A 19,755-nucleotide genomic window follows, 5' to 3' on the forward strand; every position below is an offset into this window, starting at 1 on the left:
TACTTTTCACTTCCAGTTTCAGAATGCTTTATGTTAATTTAAAGCAATCCTTTGTAGCTGTAGCAATGCAGGATTTTTGTTTCCGTGGGAACAACATATCTGTTTGCTTTCATCTTTTTACATTACACTGTTTTAATGATGCTGAGAAAGAAATCTGCTCATTATACATGTGGGAGACGGTGTCTCCTTGTGTGTCCTTAATGCTAAGACAGCTTTATCCGAATGTTTGTGAAGGTAAGCGTTGCATACCTCTGCGTCCACACATAGTCTTGCCAACTTAAACATGGTAGTGCCCGCCCCCCTCCCTTCCCCTCCCCTCCTGTCAAGCCCTCAACAGTGGACTCCCAGCGCTGTCTCCCTAATTTACTGTTGGACATTTTCATTAGGCCTTCAATGGCAGGTGTGTGCCGTGATGGGCATCACATTTGATTAGAGCTATGCTAGAGGCTGACCTGTGGAGAAAAAAGGTTAGCTATGCTTGTCAAATTTTATTAGCCAGAAGGCATGCTTTGTAGCCAGAGCAAGAAACAGGGAGATGAGATGAAAGAGGAGTACGGGAGGAAAAAAAAAAAAGAGGCCCAAGTGAAGAGATGTACAGACTTGTGAGAGTTGTGCTTTTAAAAATCCACCGTTGTGCTAAGAAAAAAAAGATGAAGGTGAGCTCGTAAGCTAAGACAAGTAAATGACACATCAGTAAGCGTGCACTCAGATTTCTATGGTTCAGCAGTGGCACGAGGAATACATGCCTCTGACTTTACCCGACACTGTGACGAAGTCCAATTCCTAAATCACTCTAGACAGGCTTGACTAATTGTTGAAACATTTTAGAAAGAAGCTACAAGGTCTTTCGGATATAGATTTGTTACGTCTTTTTTTTTTTACAAGTCTTGAATAATGTTGGTTTTCTTCCCTGTTTCCTTTTTTCTAAGCTCCATTTGAGTGCTGCACCGAGGATACAGTTTTATTCCCCTATAGACAGAAAAAGTAGGAGGCAAGCAGCATGAAAGAAGTGCAAAGCAGACTTTATACAAGAAGACTTTCCATAAGCGCAGATGCAGAAATTCGCATTCTGCAAACAGGAAGAAAAAAAAAAACACATCCTCGTTCTCTGCCGTGGATTTAGTTGTCAGACAGCATCTGCCTGAGGAAGAGCTCAAAGAAAAAGGATATATTCTTCCCTTGAAAACAACACATCATTAGTGTAGACTGCACATTAAGACATTTTTGCCTTTAAAGTGTCTTTTATTATGCTCTATCTGAGCAATTAAAATGTTTTCTTTCACATTCATGCGGCTTCCAGATTTCCCTTTGTTCATGGTCAGTTACGCCGAGCAAACACGCTGTTACTGGAAGCTAGTGTTAGATTGTGAGTTAATCTAGTTTCATTTTTATGGCTGTGCACTTGTCTAACAACAGAAAACAGATACATGATGAGTAATGTGTCTGTTACATTAGATGCTGCTACTCACCCATTTTGGTTTGATACCCTTTAAATTGTGAGCAATGTCTCCTGACTGATTGTTCCTTCTAAGACTGTTTCATTTGAAGACTTTTAGATCCCTGAAGAGGGGAAAGAATGCACTACCTCATAAGAAAAAAGCAAAAATTATTAGTTTTTTCTTGTCAGAAGTCTGATAAACATAGTTTGTTTTGTTTTTACTGGTTTGTGACTAACTTCGTTATCTGTCTTAAAACTTAATTTAGCTTTTTGTAAACAAAAAAGATACAGAAAACAAGCAATGCTTTCTTCCCATACTGATGACATTTCTGAGAACATGTTGTGCAATGGTGACAAATTTACTGTGGTAATAGTCACAATGTTAAAGGGCTATTACACCAATTTTACACATGAAGGTCAGGTGGCTCTGGAGGGACTTTCTAAGGTCTAAGGAAGTACCTTTCTGAGTGTGTCAAAGTATGTTTGAGAGCGATGAGGGCATTGTACTGTGGAGTTGCATTATCAACAGCGTAGCATCGAGTGTCGTAGACAGGATTTTTCCAAGAATTACCTGAATAATTAGTTGAAATACCCCTTTAAATTATCAGAACATTGGCCTCCTCTGATAAGTAATTATCCTCACAAAAAGACCAGTTCTGGTTCAGTTAGGATCTAGTGTTTAGCCCCTCATATAGTCAACCAAGACCCACGCAACTGATAAATAATTATCATAAATGATGAATAAAATGGTAGATTTCTTTATGGGTTTTTTTTTTTTGGGGGGGGGGGGGGGGGTAGAGGGACACTGAAAGTCACTTTATTTTCCCATTGCTTCCAGGTTGGAGCTCTACTGAGTTTCTGTCCAGCTATTCCCAGTATTACACCAGGAAACCAAACATTGACCACGCACTTTGATGTGTGCTTACCTCCAGCATGCAGGCAGCAAAGAAAAACTGCCGGCCCGAGCTTTTTTCCCCCCCGTGTGTTGTGTTTAAATCAGCTGGCCGCAGCAAGAAGAAGTCGCCAAACCAGCCGGCGGCGGTGCACACTTCCTAATTAGTCTGCCCTCACACTGACTAACACCACGGGATAGTTGCTTTACTCACACACACAGGCTCACACTCTCTCCCGCTCTCTTTCATATACTAGACAGTTTTGTTCTCACTCCAGTTCCCCTGCTCTTTCTTTCACTCTTTTCCAAGTTTCCATCTCTGTATTTATGTTGCTGTTTGGTTTTTGCTCTCATTCTGTCTTCTGACGCATCTTTCATTTCCTGCTTCGGCGTCTCCTTCCTCTCTTCCCTCAGTCTCTATCCTCCTCCAGTTTCCTCTCTCTCTCTCTCCCTCTCTCTCTGTGCACTGTCAGATATCAACCTGCATAGTCAGATACTCTGAAATATGGATGAAAAACGATACTCCAAGGAAAAACAGTTGAGTGGCATCCATTTCTGTGGTTGAGCTAATATAGCAAAATAAGGCTTTATTGATTTATTGATTAGTTTTAGTCTATTTACATGTCACTCATTCTGCCTGGTGCCCTTATGAGATACAAGACATCCGTACATCACATAGAAAAATTAGTGTAAAGAAATTCAAAGCAACCAATGCCCTGGTTTCCTACACAATTTACCATAAGGGGAGTTCACTATGCTTTGAATGAACGACACTGGAAAGGTGTGGGCGGTGGGAGGTTAAGTTAAAAATGTACAGCATGTAATCAGAGAAACATGGCTTCTCATGTCCATTTGGAGGGCTGCTGACTCTCTTGCCTCACACTTTGACTGACAGTTTTAAATAACACTACTCTATTGAGAAAATTGCAGGACCACTAAAGCTTGGATCAGTTGTGTTTATGCAACTGGCCACAGGCCTGCAGACAGCAGCAGTTATTAGCTGATGATGACAACAAGGGAGCCTACCTGTCTCTCAAAGCACACACACACATATATATGTATAGGATAGGGCATGTGGTTGTGTGTGTTCATGCAGGCATATAGACACACTTCTGCATAGGTCTCTACCTCCTCTGCTTCTCTTTGGAAAGCAGCCGCTGAATTGTCAACCCATCAAACTGCTACTCAACAAACCTCAAGGCCCCCCCCCCCCCCTCTTTATACGCCTCTAATGTTTTATCCAGAATCAGCCTCTGTCTTCAGCCATTAATATGATAATATTTGGCGTTGTCAGTGATGGAGGCCGCGGCATAATGAGATAATTACAGTGTTGTTTCATTTGGAGAGCGACACGCGCGCTCAATCAAAATGACAGCACTAATTACGGGCCCTGGGATTGGCTAATGGGTTCTGTAGAAGAGGGGTAGCATGAAACAAAAATATCTCAACTTGGCTCCGTGCGTCCATCCTCTGAGGGTCTGTTTTGTTTGTTTTGTGATGTGGAGAAGGGCTGGTGGGTGACAGAGGGAAAGCGAGAGTAATATAAAAAAAACAAAACGCAAGTAATAAGTGTGCGAGTGGGAGTGCGAATATCTTAACGGCAAGGTTGTCTGCAGGACGCAGCACTTGAGGAGGAACAGAGATTAATATTGATTAGCTGTGTGTTGAAACCAGCCATTAAACCAATTTCAAGAAGCAACAATTAGCACAGCGCTAGGCCAAATGCCGTCTCAGATATCCGTCTCTACAAAACAGAAGCATCTGCGCTGGCGTTTCATAGCACCAAAGAAACTTTCGGAAAAGTTTTTTTTTTTCCTCATGGCAGCAAGTCCGGATTGAAATTTCTGTGCCCTGAGCGTCAGCAGGGAGTCTGCAATGAGGGGCGCACACACACATTTGTGTAGAACGATAGCGACACTTTGCATATCAACATACTGGCACAGAAGTCTGTATGACTCAGCTTTCTGTCCCTACCGAGTTGAATAGATGCAAGCTGCATTAAATCAAGGAACGTATACACAGGCACAACCACACTGTCACACTGTGTCCCACATACCAAATTACAAGGATTAACTCTACGCACACAGAAATACACACTTTTATGCATTCCTGAGGTTGTCTTCACACACAAACACACACTCCGAATCTCATCCAGATTTTCCTAATTAAAGGCAGAGTCACAAGAGAGACTTAAACATGTAAGCTATGTACTTCACTAATGAACCTCGCTATCTGCTCTCTGTCTCTCGCCCTCTTGTGCTCTCTCACTCTCTCTCTCTCTCTCTCTCTCTCTCTCTCTTTTTCGCTCCGTTTCGGTCAATATCTGCCTGGAGGTCAGACCATTAGGATGTATGGCACAACACCTGTTTGATGAAGGCCGTGCGGGTGTTTACGTGTCAGACAAAGGCCTTTCCTTGTGTCAATCAATCAGTCGAGTTTATTTGTCACATGTAATCATATAATCCCACCACTTCCTTTTTAAATTTGTGCATTAAAATGAGTTTAAATAGAAGGAATGGTAGTAAATATATGAGCATGTCTGGGAGGGGGGATCCTAGTGTCCTGAGGGTAGAAGCTCCTCCTAAGCCTCTCAGTGCTGATCTGCTGTATTCAGTACCTTCTTCTGACCTCAGCAGGGGCCGTTATCTGTGTGTTTGGGATCCTTAATGGTTCTCCTAGCCTTATTCTTGCAGCGCCTGGTATAAATATCCTTTAGGCAGGGTAAAACATCGTCTGTTGTATGTTCGGCCAAACAAACCATACCTTGCAGGGTCTTGTGGTCTGTTTCGGTGCGGTTTCTGTACCAGGCAGTGATGTTCCCCGTCAGGACACTCTTGATGGTGCAGGAGTAGAGATTCCTCAGTATAGACATAAAGTGTCTGAGGTGAAACAGTCTCTGCCTTGCCTTGTAGTTGTTTGAGTTTTACAGATGCAGAGCTAGGTTGGAAAGTTTGCCTTTTTTCTATTTGTATTACATTTCTTTCTCTGTTTGAATATTTTTTTTATACAGTTTGTATCTCCTGAGGACCAAATAGCAACCCAACAGCATATCAGTGTCAATATTAGATACCTGTTTCCAATGCAGCCAGTAAACACAGATAAATGACAGCACTGTCTGCTGCCTTTTGTGTGTATCCATACCCTTGTTTATGTGTGACCAGGTCTGTACACTCAGGTGTGTGTAGCTTATCTAGCATTAAGGTCCAGTAAGCATGATGATGTTTCTTAAGTTTTGTCCCCATTCTGTCCTCAGTTCTTATCTCCTTACCGGCACTATTTTCCCTCCATTTTTTATTTTTTCTCTTTGCTGAGGTATTCTTCCTTTTCACCTTTTTGGTCACTCTCTGCAAAGGTCAGGTTCAGCAGGATTAGTTTGGTGTTTACTTGTCGATCTATCCGTCACACATTGTGCGTCTTTTAAGTGCTAAAGCACATCCATCAAATGTTTTTATGCTGTTTCTGTTCCCATTTTTTTTCTCCCCCACTATTTCCACCTTGGTTCGCTCTGTCAGCTGCAGAAAGTTCAGTTCAAGCATTGATGTCTTCTCAGAGGCAGTACTTTGTGGGTTTTATCTGCCTGCCTGTCAGTCTTCATGCACTGTCAAGGGCTGTCACTGTGAAGCCAAAGAATACCGACGGATTTAACCAAAGCTTAAGTTGAATGTAGCATGTTCTACCTGGCTTTTCGTTCCCTGCTTCTTCAAAAATAAGCATTTATTGGGGAACAAACATCTTTTATATCATGGAATTGGTTCAGAAACACCATATATAAGGCATTACTCACACCTCCCTCCCTTGTCTTTCTGCAGTGATCAGCGTCTCCAGGGGTTGCGTAGGGAGTACCAGCAGGCCCGAGCCATTCCAGCCTACGAGGAGCTAGACAACGCACGACGCAGAGCCCTGGAGCACGACCCGAACCGGGTGAGTGTATGAGTGTGTTCGAATCCAAAATAGACTTGATGACCAATTTTTTGTAGCAGGAAATACATCTACAGTTCTGTTTTTTTTCAGCTATGAAATGACATAAGCAAGACCCCACTACCTGATCTGGATAGCAGTTTAGAAAGATTATAACGTTATATGAAAGAAATACGCCTGTTCCTGTATGCGTACTCGTCTCCAGAGAACTCCAGTGCTCCTGTCAGCCCAGCCTGTTTTCCCCCTGCGCCTCGCTCAGGCTATTTTCAGCTCTCTTGTTAACATTTTGAGGTGCCGTGTGCCACCAAGGCGGCGCCCGCTCTCCTCCTCATTTAGTTTATGGAGAGATCTATTAGACCGGTGACATTTCCATCCAACCTTTCTTTTAGCTCTACCACAACCATCTCCCTTTCTTTTCTCTCTCATCCTGTTGACTTTCCATTTTTTTCCCTTTTCGTCTCTTATAGTCTTGTCTGCTTGTCCCTTGTTCTTCTCTCTCTCTCTCTCTCGTTTTGGCAAGAACAACAATGGCTTGAAATCCCTCACTGTAGTTGCCTCTCCTAACCAAGCTGCACTGCTAAATGTCTCTGAACCTGTATCGATCCAGCCTGAGGAATCATTTCATTTACCTCCGTACACTCCCGAACTCAGCATACTTGCCATGGAAATCAATAGCCATTTATCAGCCATTTTAAAATGGGATTTTTTTTTAATAGCGAGCCCAAGGATGCAGAAAATCACACTTTGATCCGAATCCGAATCACTGGATCTGGCCGTAGCAATTTGCGGAGACATTTCCTCCGAGCTAGATTTATTTTTCATTAAATAACACAAATGAGCAAAGAGAGAGAAGCGGAGGTATCTGGGAAATGCAGGATGGATTTACTGACAGCATCGCCAATATCCAATCACCTGACCAACCCGCCTCCTGCTGCGCTCGCTTCCTCGCTTATTGTAGTCCGTGTTTATTGAGCAATGAAGCCCTGCAACCAGTCTTCATTAGGCACTCCCAGACACACACACACACACACACCACGGTTGCTTTCTTCAAGGGGCCCAAAGGGCTTCGTCACTCATTACACGTCCCCGCAGCATGTGTTTCTGCCGCGGTTTCGTCGTCGTGACTCAGAAGGTACAGAAAGTCTGATGCAATTAAAGCGCAGCATGCGTGAGGCGCAACCTCCGATCTGATTGTTATTTTTCACCCCAAAAAAAGAAACAGTGGTGTCCACAGTATAAAAAAAAAAAAAACACACAGCAGTGGGTTTCTCCCCTGAGGAGCCCGATAATGAAACACCCCACTCACAATCACACACACCACCCGCACACATACATAGATGAAGAGTAGAAACAGTAAAACAGTAAAGCATCCCAGGTACGAAAATAGAGAAAAGATGATAATGGAATGTTGTTTTGAAACACAACGTGATGATTGGGAAAGATCATTTCATGTCAAACCACTGAGAACAAATGTATTTTAGATAAAAAAGGAATAAATCTTTGGATCTGCCAAATAACGTGGTGTAAATAACATAAAATAAGTTTTAAAAAAGCACCAACAATATTGTAGCTGACACCAAAAAGTGAGACAGCACAAAGCTCTTGAAATCACACACACACACACTTTTACCTCTATATATATATATATATATATATATAAGATGGACAGAAACACATTTATTCAGTCATCACTTGTGTTTTTATCTTGATGTCTGTTCACCTTCATGTCATTCACTAGGACATTACTCTACACACATTTGCCTATTTTCTCTCTCCGTGCGCTATGAGAATAGTGTAAATGCAGACCACTTGAGCGCGGCGCTCGCTCGCTCGCTTCGACCTTGTGCGATCAGCCTTTTAGCCGCCTCCGCCGCCGCCACCACACCGCACTGCTCTTTTACTCTCAGCCATTCCTGTAGCCTTGAATGGTTAAAAAGGTTTTTCTAAGCTCTCCACAGAAGGCCAGGAGCACCATTCTTACTCTCTGAGTGGTTTACGTGTGTTTGAAATAGAAGATGAGTGTGTGTGTGTGTGTGTGTGTATGTGTGTGTCTCCGTTCGCTCTCCTGAGCTAGAGTATCCTGGGTAACACACTAACCGAAGCTGACATAAACAAAAGCAGGGATAAAAGACTCTGGTTACAATATCTATTCATGTCTCTGTTTATTCTCTCAGCGGTCGTCTATCTACATGATCTGGAGGTGGAGTTGTGTGTGTGTGTGTGTGTGGATGTGGGTGTGAGGCGAGCCACATTTATCCAGGTTTGTGTGTGTGTGACACTTTGTGTGTTAGTGCTGTTGAAACTGGTCTTCAAAAAGGACTCCCGTGTCCCTTCCTCATCTCTCTCCTCTAACCCCTCTCCCTCTGTGTCTCTGTCTGTCTATCTGTCTCTAATTTGACCATCTCCCCCCCATGTTCCCTGTCTGTGGATAGGTCACACTTGTAATTATGACAATCACACTGTCCCACTCTCTCTGTCTATTTTCCCTATATGCTAATGATAGGCTCTCTGTAATGTCTTGATGGCCAATTAAGCCACAAAAGTACATGAGCGGTTTCTTTTTATAGACTTCTTTGTTCTATAAGATGAGTCGGGAATCACTTTTCACACAAGACACCACATTGTTGTTGTACAGATACAATTAGTTGTTGTAGTTTTTTTTATTCAGTAGTTTGGTACGTTGCTGCAGTTGTTAAATAAGTCTGTCACCTTTTTAAAGGGATACTCTAGCAATTTAGGATTGCACTTCTGTAAAGTTGGAGTACTCTTGTCTCATGTGAGTTAGACAAATAAAAAATATAGTATATCCTGACTTTTAAACAGTATCCAAGAATCGACCCTGGATGCACGTTGAGCCGACTCCAAATCATATTCAGCCTTATCCGGATCCTGTCGGATTGCCAAGTGTACAGGCCATCAGCTCTGATCGCACGGTGCAACGTATTCATTAGAATATAAAAATTAGTCCTTTGATGGTAGACGGTGCAAAATGACATGCATTGCCTCTCTTTTCAGCCGCGGCTGCTCGTTAATTAGCGGCATCATGCTGCTGCCAGTGTTGCTGTTCTCTCTGTTTAGTTCCGTTCGTGGCGACCACATTTTGAAAAATCGGAGTTTGGAGTGCCTTTTGTAATTTTTTTTATTCTTTTCATTTTAAATTGTTTACGTCATCTGGCAAACAGAGTGAATTTAATTACCTGCCATCCCTCTTCAAGTGATGTTGACCCTTTCTTACACCAAATGATGTAAATGCTTTAGATTTAATATAATTGCTACAAGGATTGTTTCAAGTTAATTCATTTTTCTGTGATGTTTTTGTGTTTCTGGACACATTATCTTAAGGTCTTAGTTTTTATGATTTTTGTTTTGCCCTGAAGGGAATCACTGCATTAATAACAAAATCTTCCCACTCACGTATTCATGTATTCATTCTTTCTTTCTTTTGTTCACAATTGGCCTATTTGACCCCTAGCGGTTATCACTGGACACACCGGTGTTTACAGCTGATGCAATGACCAGGATCACTTATTCACCTCCACTGACACAGCTGAATATCCAGGAATCTTGACATCAACCACGCTGTTCGTCTTTGTTTACTCTATTCCTGACTGCATGTCTATGACATGTTTATTATAATGTCGGTATACTTCATGTGCTGGTGTAGCATGGTCAGCGAAATGACACCACAGTGAACCAGAATCTTGTTTACCCGGTGTTGGAACATACACACAGGCGCACAGTATAGGAGGAATAACACCCACGCTCGCACACACACACACAACACATGCATCTTATCTTCAACTCATTACCCTGTGAGTCGTAAACAACAGTGGCAGCATATGTGACACCTTAATGAACACAGAAGTCACAGAAAACCACACATGCAACGCCTGAGAATAAGTCTCGCACACACACAACTCCAGTACACTCAGAGTCATTATAAAACACACACAGAGAGACACTCACACAAGTCCAGATACGACTTGTCATCCGTTGCACTGCTGTTTTTTTTTTTTTTTTTTTTTTGTATTTCTCTCTAATGTTGTGTGTGCGGACATCCATCACCTTGATGATATTTTAATGTCACATCCTCAGGCTGTCTCAATCTCTCCCCCTCTCTGACTTTTTCTCTCCCTCCCACACGTCAGCCTTCACTTCATAAATAAACCCCACATCATTAAGTAAACACGCACCAGCCTGTCACGGTGATAGATGGCCTGTACACACTCTCACAGACGCGTGCACACACATACAGGCGCTGGTGATCTGTGCGGGGTGCTTTCATGCCCACAGGCAAAAGCCCCCGATGGTTTTTTTGCGCCCACAGTCCTAATGAATGCACACTTACTCATCTCTCAACTCGCACTGATCTAAAAGCAGCGGTGTTAGAAATAAAGTCAGTTATTATCAACAGCACGTTTTCTAAATGTGGTTGTAAACTTAAAAACGTGTCCGCAGGTCCTTTTGCGGTTAGATATTGATATTTGGTTTTGTTTACTGGTGGGATTCATTTGCTCCCACTGTGCCCCTGTGACTGACCATCACTGCTTTCACCTGACAAGTGCCACACACACACACCTTCTGCTGTGAACAATTCAGGCTCACTCACCGAAGACAAACACTCACACAGAGCGCAGGTGTAATGGATGTGCTGGCAAGCTAGTCCAGCTGTGCGCCTACTGTTGGGGAAGCTGCCACGAAAGTGGTGTAGCCCGGCAGAAAAGCTGCTTATAAAGACAAGAGGGGGACCTGAGGGGGGGAGAAATTGGAGAGAGGAATGAGGGGAGCAAGTAAGAGAATATGAGGGGAATTCGGAAACAGGGAGGAGGAGTGGCAGCAAGGCAGCCAGTCAAAGGAACAGAAAGTAAATGAGGAAGAAAGAACATATGTGTTTATGAGAAAGAGTTAAAAAAAAAAAAGAGAGAGACACTGCGAACATGACAAAGCAACGGAGCAGAGTCGAAGCAAATAAGGAGCCTAAGGGGGAAGATGGGAAGGATGAGAGAAAGTACATCTAACAGGGGGAGCGGGATTGGCACAAGGAGGAGACAGATGGGATGGAGAAACTGACAGACACATGGAGGCATTGACATAAACGACTGAAGGAATGATGCGGGGGAGGAAGAGAGAGAGAAGTGCGCTTGATGGTTTCAGGTGGCAAAATGTAGCTCAGTGGCTAGAGAGACCGTCTGCATCCGAGGCAAGAATCCGCCCTGCTGGAGCGTCCTTGAGCATGATGTTAGATCTCTACTAAGGGAGGGGAAAGGAAATTTCCAATTAGGGATAAAAACTGACATTAAATTGCATGGGGTTTTTTTTTATTTCTGCTACAGTTTACAGATTTGTTTTGTAAATTGTATGTTCTGTGTTCCTTTGGGGAAAAAAATTACTACTCAGAAGAAAAGACGTTTATATTTTAACATTTTAGGTTTCATGACTGCACCCTCTATCTACGGATTAACCAAGTGGCGACTACCGCGGCCGCAAGATGCTGTCTCCAACTGAGTCCCATTCAAAAGAATCATCTTCTGTCTAGAAGTCAATAGTTTCTTTTCAGCAAGTCATTTTGGTCTCAATCGCTAAATTCGGGCCCTTTAATAATTATGCTGGTGGTCATCGCTGAGTCAGGCTATCGTCGCAATATTTCAGTAAGCTTAATGTTATTTGATTGCAAAACCTGCCCTGTTAGCACAATTTAGCTAAAGTAGGTTTTGTTACTCCTTATTGATTTTGTCATTCTTTGTTTCTTTGTTTCCATCCGATGTACCTGTCTCTCTCTCTCTCTCTCTCTCTCTCTCTCTCTCTCTCTCTATCCATTCTGTTCTGTCCAATTAATTAGAAAGTTTCTCAAATAAATAGTTAAAAAATGTGGATGTCTGAAAGAAGATGAATTGGAGAGAGTGAGTGTGGGAGGGCGAGCTGCTAGTTTGCATATGGAAGAAGGTGAGAGAGAGAGAGCAGCTGGTCCGGGGGTGTTTCTCTGAAGGAGGCTGCACTAATGTTAGTCTAATGTTAGTGTTAATCAGGTTAGCATATGCCCTGCGTGTGTGTGTGCGCGCAATGTGTGTGTGTGTGTGTTGATTTGCACCATTTTGATGAGGAAAGAGAGAATATAACTGGTTAGCATACACCATTTGTCAATATCTCTCCCTCTCTCTCTGTATGTCTCACTTTTTTCCTCTTACACACTCACACACACACACACACACACACAAAAGCCCCATGGGAAAAGCTGCATCTGTAGTGCTTGGATCACCAAGCAAGTTGGATTAAGCCCTTCTTTCCATTTTTCACAAACGTGCTCACAAGTTTAGAAATATAATGCACTCTTTAAAATGACTTCACACACGTGCACTCAACGTATGAACACACAAGACACGTGCACACGCCGTACATACGAATGAACATGATTACCAACCCATAAACTACACACAAACTCATATGTGCAAACATCTGCTCACACACATTTTTATAACAGACTTTTAAGAGGTAATAAACGCATAAAAACACACAACCAGGGAAAGGCAACATGCACACACACACACTCACTCACTCACCATCAAAGGGCTGTAAACCTCAGCTTTGGCCAAACTAACTGTTTTCAGAGTTCATTTCGCTGCAGGAGGCTTCAGCCAAATCCAGGCTGGCAGCTCTCACACACACACACACACACGCGCACACACACCCAATTCAGTAATTACAAGAAATGCAGTCCCCTGATCTTTGTTTCCTTTTGACCCCCTCTGAGATCGCCATCGCACAACACACACACACCCCTTATCCACCTAACCCTGTGCAACAGTGGAAGCCTGCTCTGATTAAAGGCTGTTCCTGAGACTCTGGACCGGGCTCAGCGCTATTCTGGCCCGTCTAATTACACAGGCCCCACCACAAGTTAGTGTTTGGATCATACACCCAGAATAACCCCGAACAAGCTACTGTGACCAGCTACTGGAAAACAGGCTGGGAGGAAAATGACAGAGCAGTTTACAGCAGGCTGTTCTCTGTTAATGTCAGGGTTAAGGTGATAATTATAAAATGAAAGCCGTGCTGCAAAGATTGTTCCTCCTTATATTTAGTTCAATATTCACTCTCATTTTAGGATAAGATATTTGCCAGCGAGTTGAGATAATTCCATGTTTTGCAATGCAAATTTAATTGTTCCTCGCACCTTGAAATGTTCCAGAATAAAGCACGTTATCAGGAAATGATCCCTCATGAATATTCTGTAAATAAATTGATTTGAGTTTGAAACAAGTGAAATTACCTTACGCCATTTGTGTGGATCAAAAACATTTATTCCTACCCAGCATGCACTAGAAATAATACCAAACAAATTGCACACAGTGGCCGACAATAGTCTGTGTGATGTGTGTTTATAAAGTTAATATAAGTAATTTCCTTTTTGACAGAGAACAGCAGCTTTTATCAGCTTGAAATGAGTAAAAGGACTGCAGTGTTGACTCATTTTCACAGCAGAATAGAAATATCAAAACATTCATGGAAACTTCTAAAACCAGCCTCGACTTCTCCTCTGTTCCAAATAATTGTCATTTAGATAATAAATTGCTTTAAAGACCAAAACAGGATGTGAATGACAGTCACACTTGGGTTTAGAGAAGAAAGTAATTACCCTCATAAACGCAAGAGTTTGCTTGTCAGGAAAAGGTAACCATTGGTCTTTTTAAAGTGAACAAACAATCGATGCCATAGTCACTGATCTCCATCAATGAGGAGGCAACAATCTTTTCACAACCAAGTCTGCTCAGTTGCTACGGGTGATAGTCAAACATAGATTTTAGGTGGATATTTGCATAAGTTGCAGAGTCTCTATTTCGTGTCTGGTCTTGACGTTTTTGCTGTTATCTCCGACTTGTCTCGATCTCGGTCTTGTCTCAGACACCGGTCTCTCCTCCCGGACTTGTCAGTCAGCTGTCATTTCCCCATAAAGACACAACATTGTGCACTGTCAGTTACATAGGCAGGTAATGCTTTTTTTTTCCAGTGGTGTGTTTTTGTCATGGAGCAACCAAGTATCCTCATGTTAGACGAGCACTTAAATGAACAGATAATGCTACGTTGTGGCAAATTCTCTCTTCTCTAACTGTACTGAGTGAGTGAAGTTACATCACAGATGACTCTCACTATGAACAGCATCTCAAAAATGCTGAGTGGTCTTGATTTCAGTCCTGGTATTTTGCTCTCAGGATGCTTCCCGGACGTGTATATTATAGTATAACATTTAAAGATCAACAGGTCCTGTCATAATACAGTTTTCCAACTTTGATATCACTAAAGAGTTTGTATAGACAGTGAATTCAGATTCATTAATTTCCATAATTACTACATGATGTTGTACTTTTTGACCACCGGTGTTGTTTAACATCATCTGTTCTTGGTTTTCATCTCATTGTTTGATTAACGCACACGGGAGCACTTCCTCTTCCACTGTCTTCCAAAAACACAAGCTGAGACACAGGCGCAAGCTAAACTGTTGCTCACACCCCTGGGAGACGAAGACAAGAGTGAACATCTCATTCCAGCATTATGTTTCTACCCACTGCTATCAAGAGTTTTCTCACACACACACACACACACACACATACATACACTATAGCACCTTTGCTCTTTGCAAAGTCACAATGAGCGATTCCATCCACGGACACCTCCTCTCTGTCCTTGTCTCTCCAGCTCTTCCCTGAGGCTCAACACACTCCTCTCCTTTCTCCTCTGTTTTGTTTTAAGTCACTTCATTACAATGCTGCACAGCAACTGGGCGTGGATTTTTATTTTTTTTTCTACCACCTCTCCTTCCTCCCCATCTGGGCCGACAAAGGCCTACAGGGACTTATTTGGTGTCTGTCTTTATCCCCACAGCTTGTCTCTGGCCTACGGGCAAACTGCAGAGTGTGATCTGTCTGCAAGTTGATAGAAATCTCCTGTTCTCCTCCTCGTGCCCAATCTCACTTCAAAGCGCCACACCAGGGGCCACATGCATAAAACTCTGTAGATTCATGACTAAAACTGTGTGTACGCACAAAGCTACAAAATATGCATACGCATTCTTTTTCGTCAGATTTATAAAGTTGTGCATACGCATGGTTCTGTTTTATAAATCTGTCATTATGAAACTGGGCGCACGTACACCAGCTTCATTTCAACTCCCAGAACGAGCCATAAACGGATAAAGACACGCCCTTAACCAGTCGTTTTCATATCAATTTGCCGCCTGCTCCAGCAGCCTTTACACCTGTTAATGAAACAAACGGGAAAGAAGAAGTGCCGCTTCACAGATTGTGTTGCACTGGCGAGGTTCCCCAAAAGCCGGAACAGCTGTCATTACCCGCAGCTGTGAGGCTCTTTATAGCATCCATGTCATTAATTCATGACATGGACCTATAAACCATCATCGACAGTGATATCTCAGAAATGTATTCAGTGGTTAGTTTGTAGCTCTCGTGTCTAAACCGAATTTACAAGATGTGTCACAACAAAGGATAAAAAAAAAAGAAAATGAACAACAAAATAAAATATTGACTTCTATGTAAATTTAAAGAATGATAAAATGAATCAAACAATCAGTGCAGCTGGTTATCAGTCTAAACAAACAGTGAACTACATATTCCCGTTTTTGCCCTTAGTCCGAAAAAGGCAATATTCCTACTAAGCTGTTTACATAATTAATCAAAATGAATATTCCACTAATATTCCAGTTTACATGCAGAGAGTCTTGAGGGTTTCCCTCTGCTCCAGTGGGAACAGGAATCACAAGATCTCCACAGGCAGTGAAGTAAACCAGCGAGGTGAAAAACATTAGTGAGATATGATATACTGATATTTATAAGTGATATTGATACGACTGATAGTATAAATTTATAGTTACAGACACACCCACCCTGAACATCTCTCCACCCTCCTCTCATTCCTCTCCTCTGTGTGCCTTCCTCGCTCCAGCGTATGTCATTTTGCCTGTGCAGGGGGGTGCGTTGCACAACCAGCCCGTCGTGCATCTCTATCCCAGCCTTGCAAACTGTTGCAACGCACAGAACTAGAAATAATATCAGCATATCCCACATATCTTAATCGGAAAATGCTACATTCGGAATAAGGCCTACTTCGGAATATCCAGACAGAATATGCTGTTCACATGACCCGTATCAAATTTGGAATGTCATATTTGGAATAACAGTGGAATATCAGTGTGCATGGTACATAGTCAGTGTTTTACTAAAAGATTCCATCTCTCATCTTATATTTCATCTCCACCTCATCACATCACCCTCAGATCACCTTAGAAAAACATGTGTACGCCTGGTCTAAAGAAAGCATGAGGTGAGCACATTTTCACCACACATTCTGTCTTTATAAATACCAGTTTATGTGCAGGAAATGACATATGCATGGTGTCTACGCGTCATTTATGCATGTGGCCCCAGTCTGTGTTTGGATTTAAGAAGAGCAGGTTCAGTAGGGTTGGCTGTGTGTGTGTCTCCACTGTGGTCATAACTTACCAATATACCAAGTAAAGGAAATTAATTCATGCGCTAAATCATGTAGTATTTTTGCACTGGAAAACCCTGGAATCCTAAATAATTTCAGTTTTTCCTTGCTTTACTTTTTGTATCTTAAAACATCTTAAAACACCAGTGGAAAACCGGAAAGGTTTAAAGTGACAGTAGATACATCCAGGTACTTCTTCTTCTTTGCAAGATGAGGAATCACTATCAGTCAGTGGAATCTCACGAGCCATCGAAGACTTTGACTCCCACGTGAACAGAGAAAAACCTCCCGAGAGCCTTTTGCACAATTTCAAGTGTTCTCACCTAAAGAAGGAAATCCTAAGTTTCTTGGATCTGGATATTTCTTCTCATGAAAGTGTCCTGTAAAAAGTGCTGTGTCAGCTAGTAGAGGATTTTGAGGAAGTGGAACCTCATGAGCCTTAATAGTGAGAAACTGGGATATGAAACAGGCAACTTCATTGTAAAGAGAAGGAAATCTTATATGACATACATTTAGATACTTCTCCATTTACTATGCTTTTGACAGACAAACCACTGCAGATGGCTGGATGGAGGCAAAGGGACCTCATGGGCCAGTGGGCTGAGAGGCATGCAAATATTTGCATGTGCTGCATCCTGCATTGATAAAGACATCTTTCCTAGTTCAATTGCAATAGGTAGAGAGAATTAAAGTTGGTTTCTAGGCAGCTGTACCTCTGCATTATATTGTGGTGCAGTCAGAAATCTCAAAACCTAAGCAAATTAACTTAAACTTACCTGAATGGATTGATACCCCAAGAATTAGGTCAGAAAACGGATGAACAGACCCTTTAAAGTCACTCTGACGTTCTGCGGTTGGCAAGAGTTCCATCAAAGTATCGGAAGGTCAAACGGATCAACCTCACGACATTTGCAGCAGGCCATTTGAGTGCATGAGGAGCCTGAGTCACTCATCAAAGCCACTACTGGTAGTGGTGTCAACCCCCACATCTACAAATCTGTGGCTGCGGAAGAAGACTGAATAACCTGTGCTGTGGAGCTTATGCCATCTCAGAATACACATGACTGGACAGAACCGGAGGGGGGGGGGACGTCGGAGGTTGTGTTGATGTTTTTGCAGCTTGTGTGTGTGTGTGCAGGACCCAGTTTCAAACATCAAGACTGTGTCCAGGTTCACACACACACATAAACACACTTTTTATGATGACCGTCGTATCAAAAAATAAACTCCCTCTCACACTTCATGACATACTTTTCGGGGGCATCATAACCTGGAGAAGGAAAAATGAAACCGAATACACACACACATGCAAACACACACACTCACAGGGGTATTTGGATGTTATTTCAGTGAACAGTGGGGGGGGGGGGGGGGGGGGGGGGCAAACAAACCCACAGAGGGGGAAGAGGAACAGGGACACAACCCTGGTAAATAAACACCTCATGGCCACTGCCATGGCCACACACACACACACGGAATAGGTTTACTGTAGGATGCGTGTTGATTACAGAGATTCATGGGTAACAAAATACAAACATGTGCATGCTTCCTTCCTAACATCAAATTTATTTCTATTTTCTGTTTTCCAGAAGTTTTAAAGGTCACTGATTGGCTTTTGTGGCCCCCGGACAGTAGTTGGATTAACATGGAACCTTATGTTCTATTAACAAAGAATGATGACCCAATAATACAAGTGCTTTACATATCCACCGCACATGTTATGTCTTCTTGAAAAGGGCGATATGAATCATCCAATTACAGAATGTTTGTGGCTAATAGTCAACTAAACAAATCAGCAAGTTTTGTCTGTGAATGTTTGTCCACTCGGAGCCAGTGACATCAGTGCATTTTCCACAGAGTGTCAAACATTCTTTTGAGCGTGTTCTTGCTTTGATGAATGTAAACACCTTCAATCCATTTAGAGTTTATGTAAACGGTTTGAAAATTTAAAGCAGAGCGAGCTTATTTGGACAGATAAAGTAGTCTGCATGGAGCCAAATGATAGAAGTCAGCGATAGCTTCGTGAATTCTAATATATGTAATGCTACTAATGAGCTTCATTACCCGCTACCTGTTACATCCTCACGTGGAAAGATGAAACCGCAAACACACACACATCCAGTCAAAGTCTGAACCCAACTGTATGTAAATGTAAAAAAAGCCATTCTATAAGGTCAAGAGTTGAGGCCTAAACAAACACTAACAATGAAGACAATTACCCGCAGATTGGCCTATTACCAAAATAGACTGCATTCCAGTCTGAGAGTGTGTAACCTTTGGTCCCTGTGTGTGTGTCAGTGGGCGTGTGTGTGTACCATCTGCTGCTAACGAGCTCAGAGTGAGCAGGGTCCAGGTGTGGGAGTGTTTAGTGTACACTGGGGGGGCCAAGAGAGCCTCCTGTTTGAGACACACACACACACACACACACACACACACACACACACACACAGCCTCCTAATACGGCATAATCTTGTGTGCCAAAGGGCTGACCCCGACTAGCATGAAAGCGGTGCCTTGAACTTTTTGAGTATTACTTGGCTATTAGTTGGTAACTATGCCAACGAGCCGTTTCATGAGAACATTTTGGAATTTTACCAAGAACAACACTGTGGTTAAGGTCTGTTTAGGATAAGCCACTAAATCCACTTGGTTAGGTTTAGAGAAAGATCATGGTTTGGATTAAAATGATCACTTTGTTAAGCATAGAGAAACGTGGTGTGGGGTTAACTTACTACATCCTTAAATTTAGGGCACCCTCGTCGTCATGGCTACAATAATAACCGCAGGGTTACGGTTAGGGATGATCATAGTTACATGTAGTTTTTGAGCGACTGACATTATGACCTATTGTGTTGTTTTTCTTGGAAGGACCGTCTCCTCTATTTTGTGATTGTGAAGTTGTCTTACAAAATAAAAATACTTAATGCAACTTCACACCTATATCAAGTGGTCAGCCATATTTAAATGAGTTGGGAGACAACAGGAAGTAGTCCTCTTAACTGAACTA

At 42.4% G+C, this 19,755-nt stretch overlaps 1 protein-coding gene across 9 annotated transcripts in view; it reads left to right on the forward strand.

Annotated features, from left to right (window-relative positions):
• The window catches only part of pard3ba (par-3 family cell polarity regulator beta a), a 164,951-nt gene that overhangs the window by 124,567 nt on the left and 20,629 nt on the right, over positions 1-19,755 (forward strand). For 8 of the 9 annotated variants that reach the window (XM_044345430.1, XM_044345431.1, XM_044345432.1 and 5 more), the window contains one exon: positions 6,140-6,251. In XM_044345430.1, coding sequence (XP_044201365.1) covers positions 6,140-6,251 — 112 coding nt within the window. Of the gene's footprint in view, positions 1-6,139; positions 6,252-17,294; positions 17,454-19,755 lie in introns of those variants that run through there. The other variant, XM_044345434.1, reaches the window with a different exon arrangement.

Source organism: Thunnus albacares, chromosome 24 (assembly GCF_914725855.1).
Source record: "Thunnus albacares chromosome 24, fThuAlb1.1, whole genome shotgun sequence".
Classification (NCBI taxonomy): Eukaryota; Metazoa; Chordata; class Actinopteri; order Scombriformes; family Scombridae; genus Thunnus; species Thunnus albacares.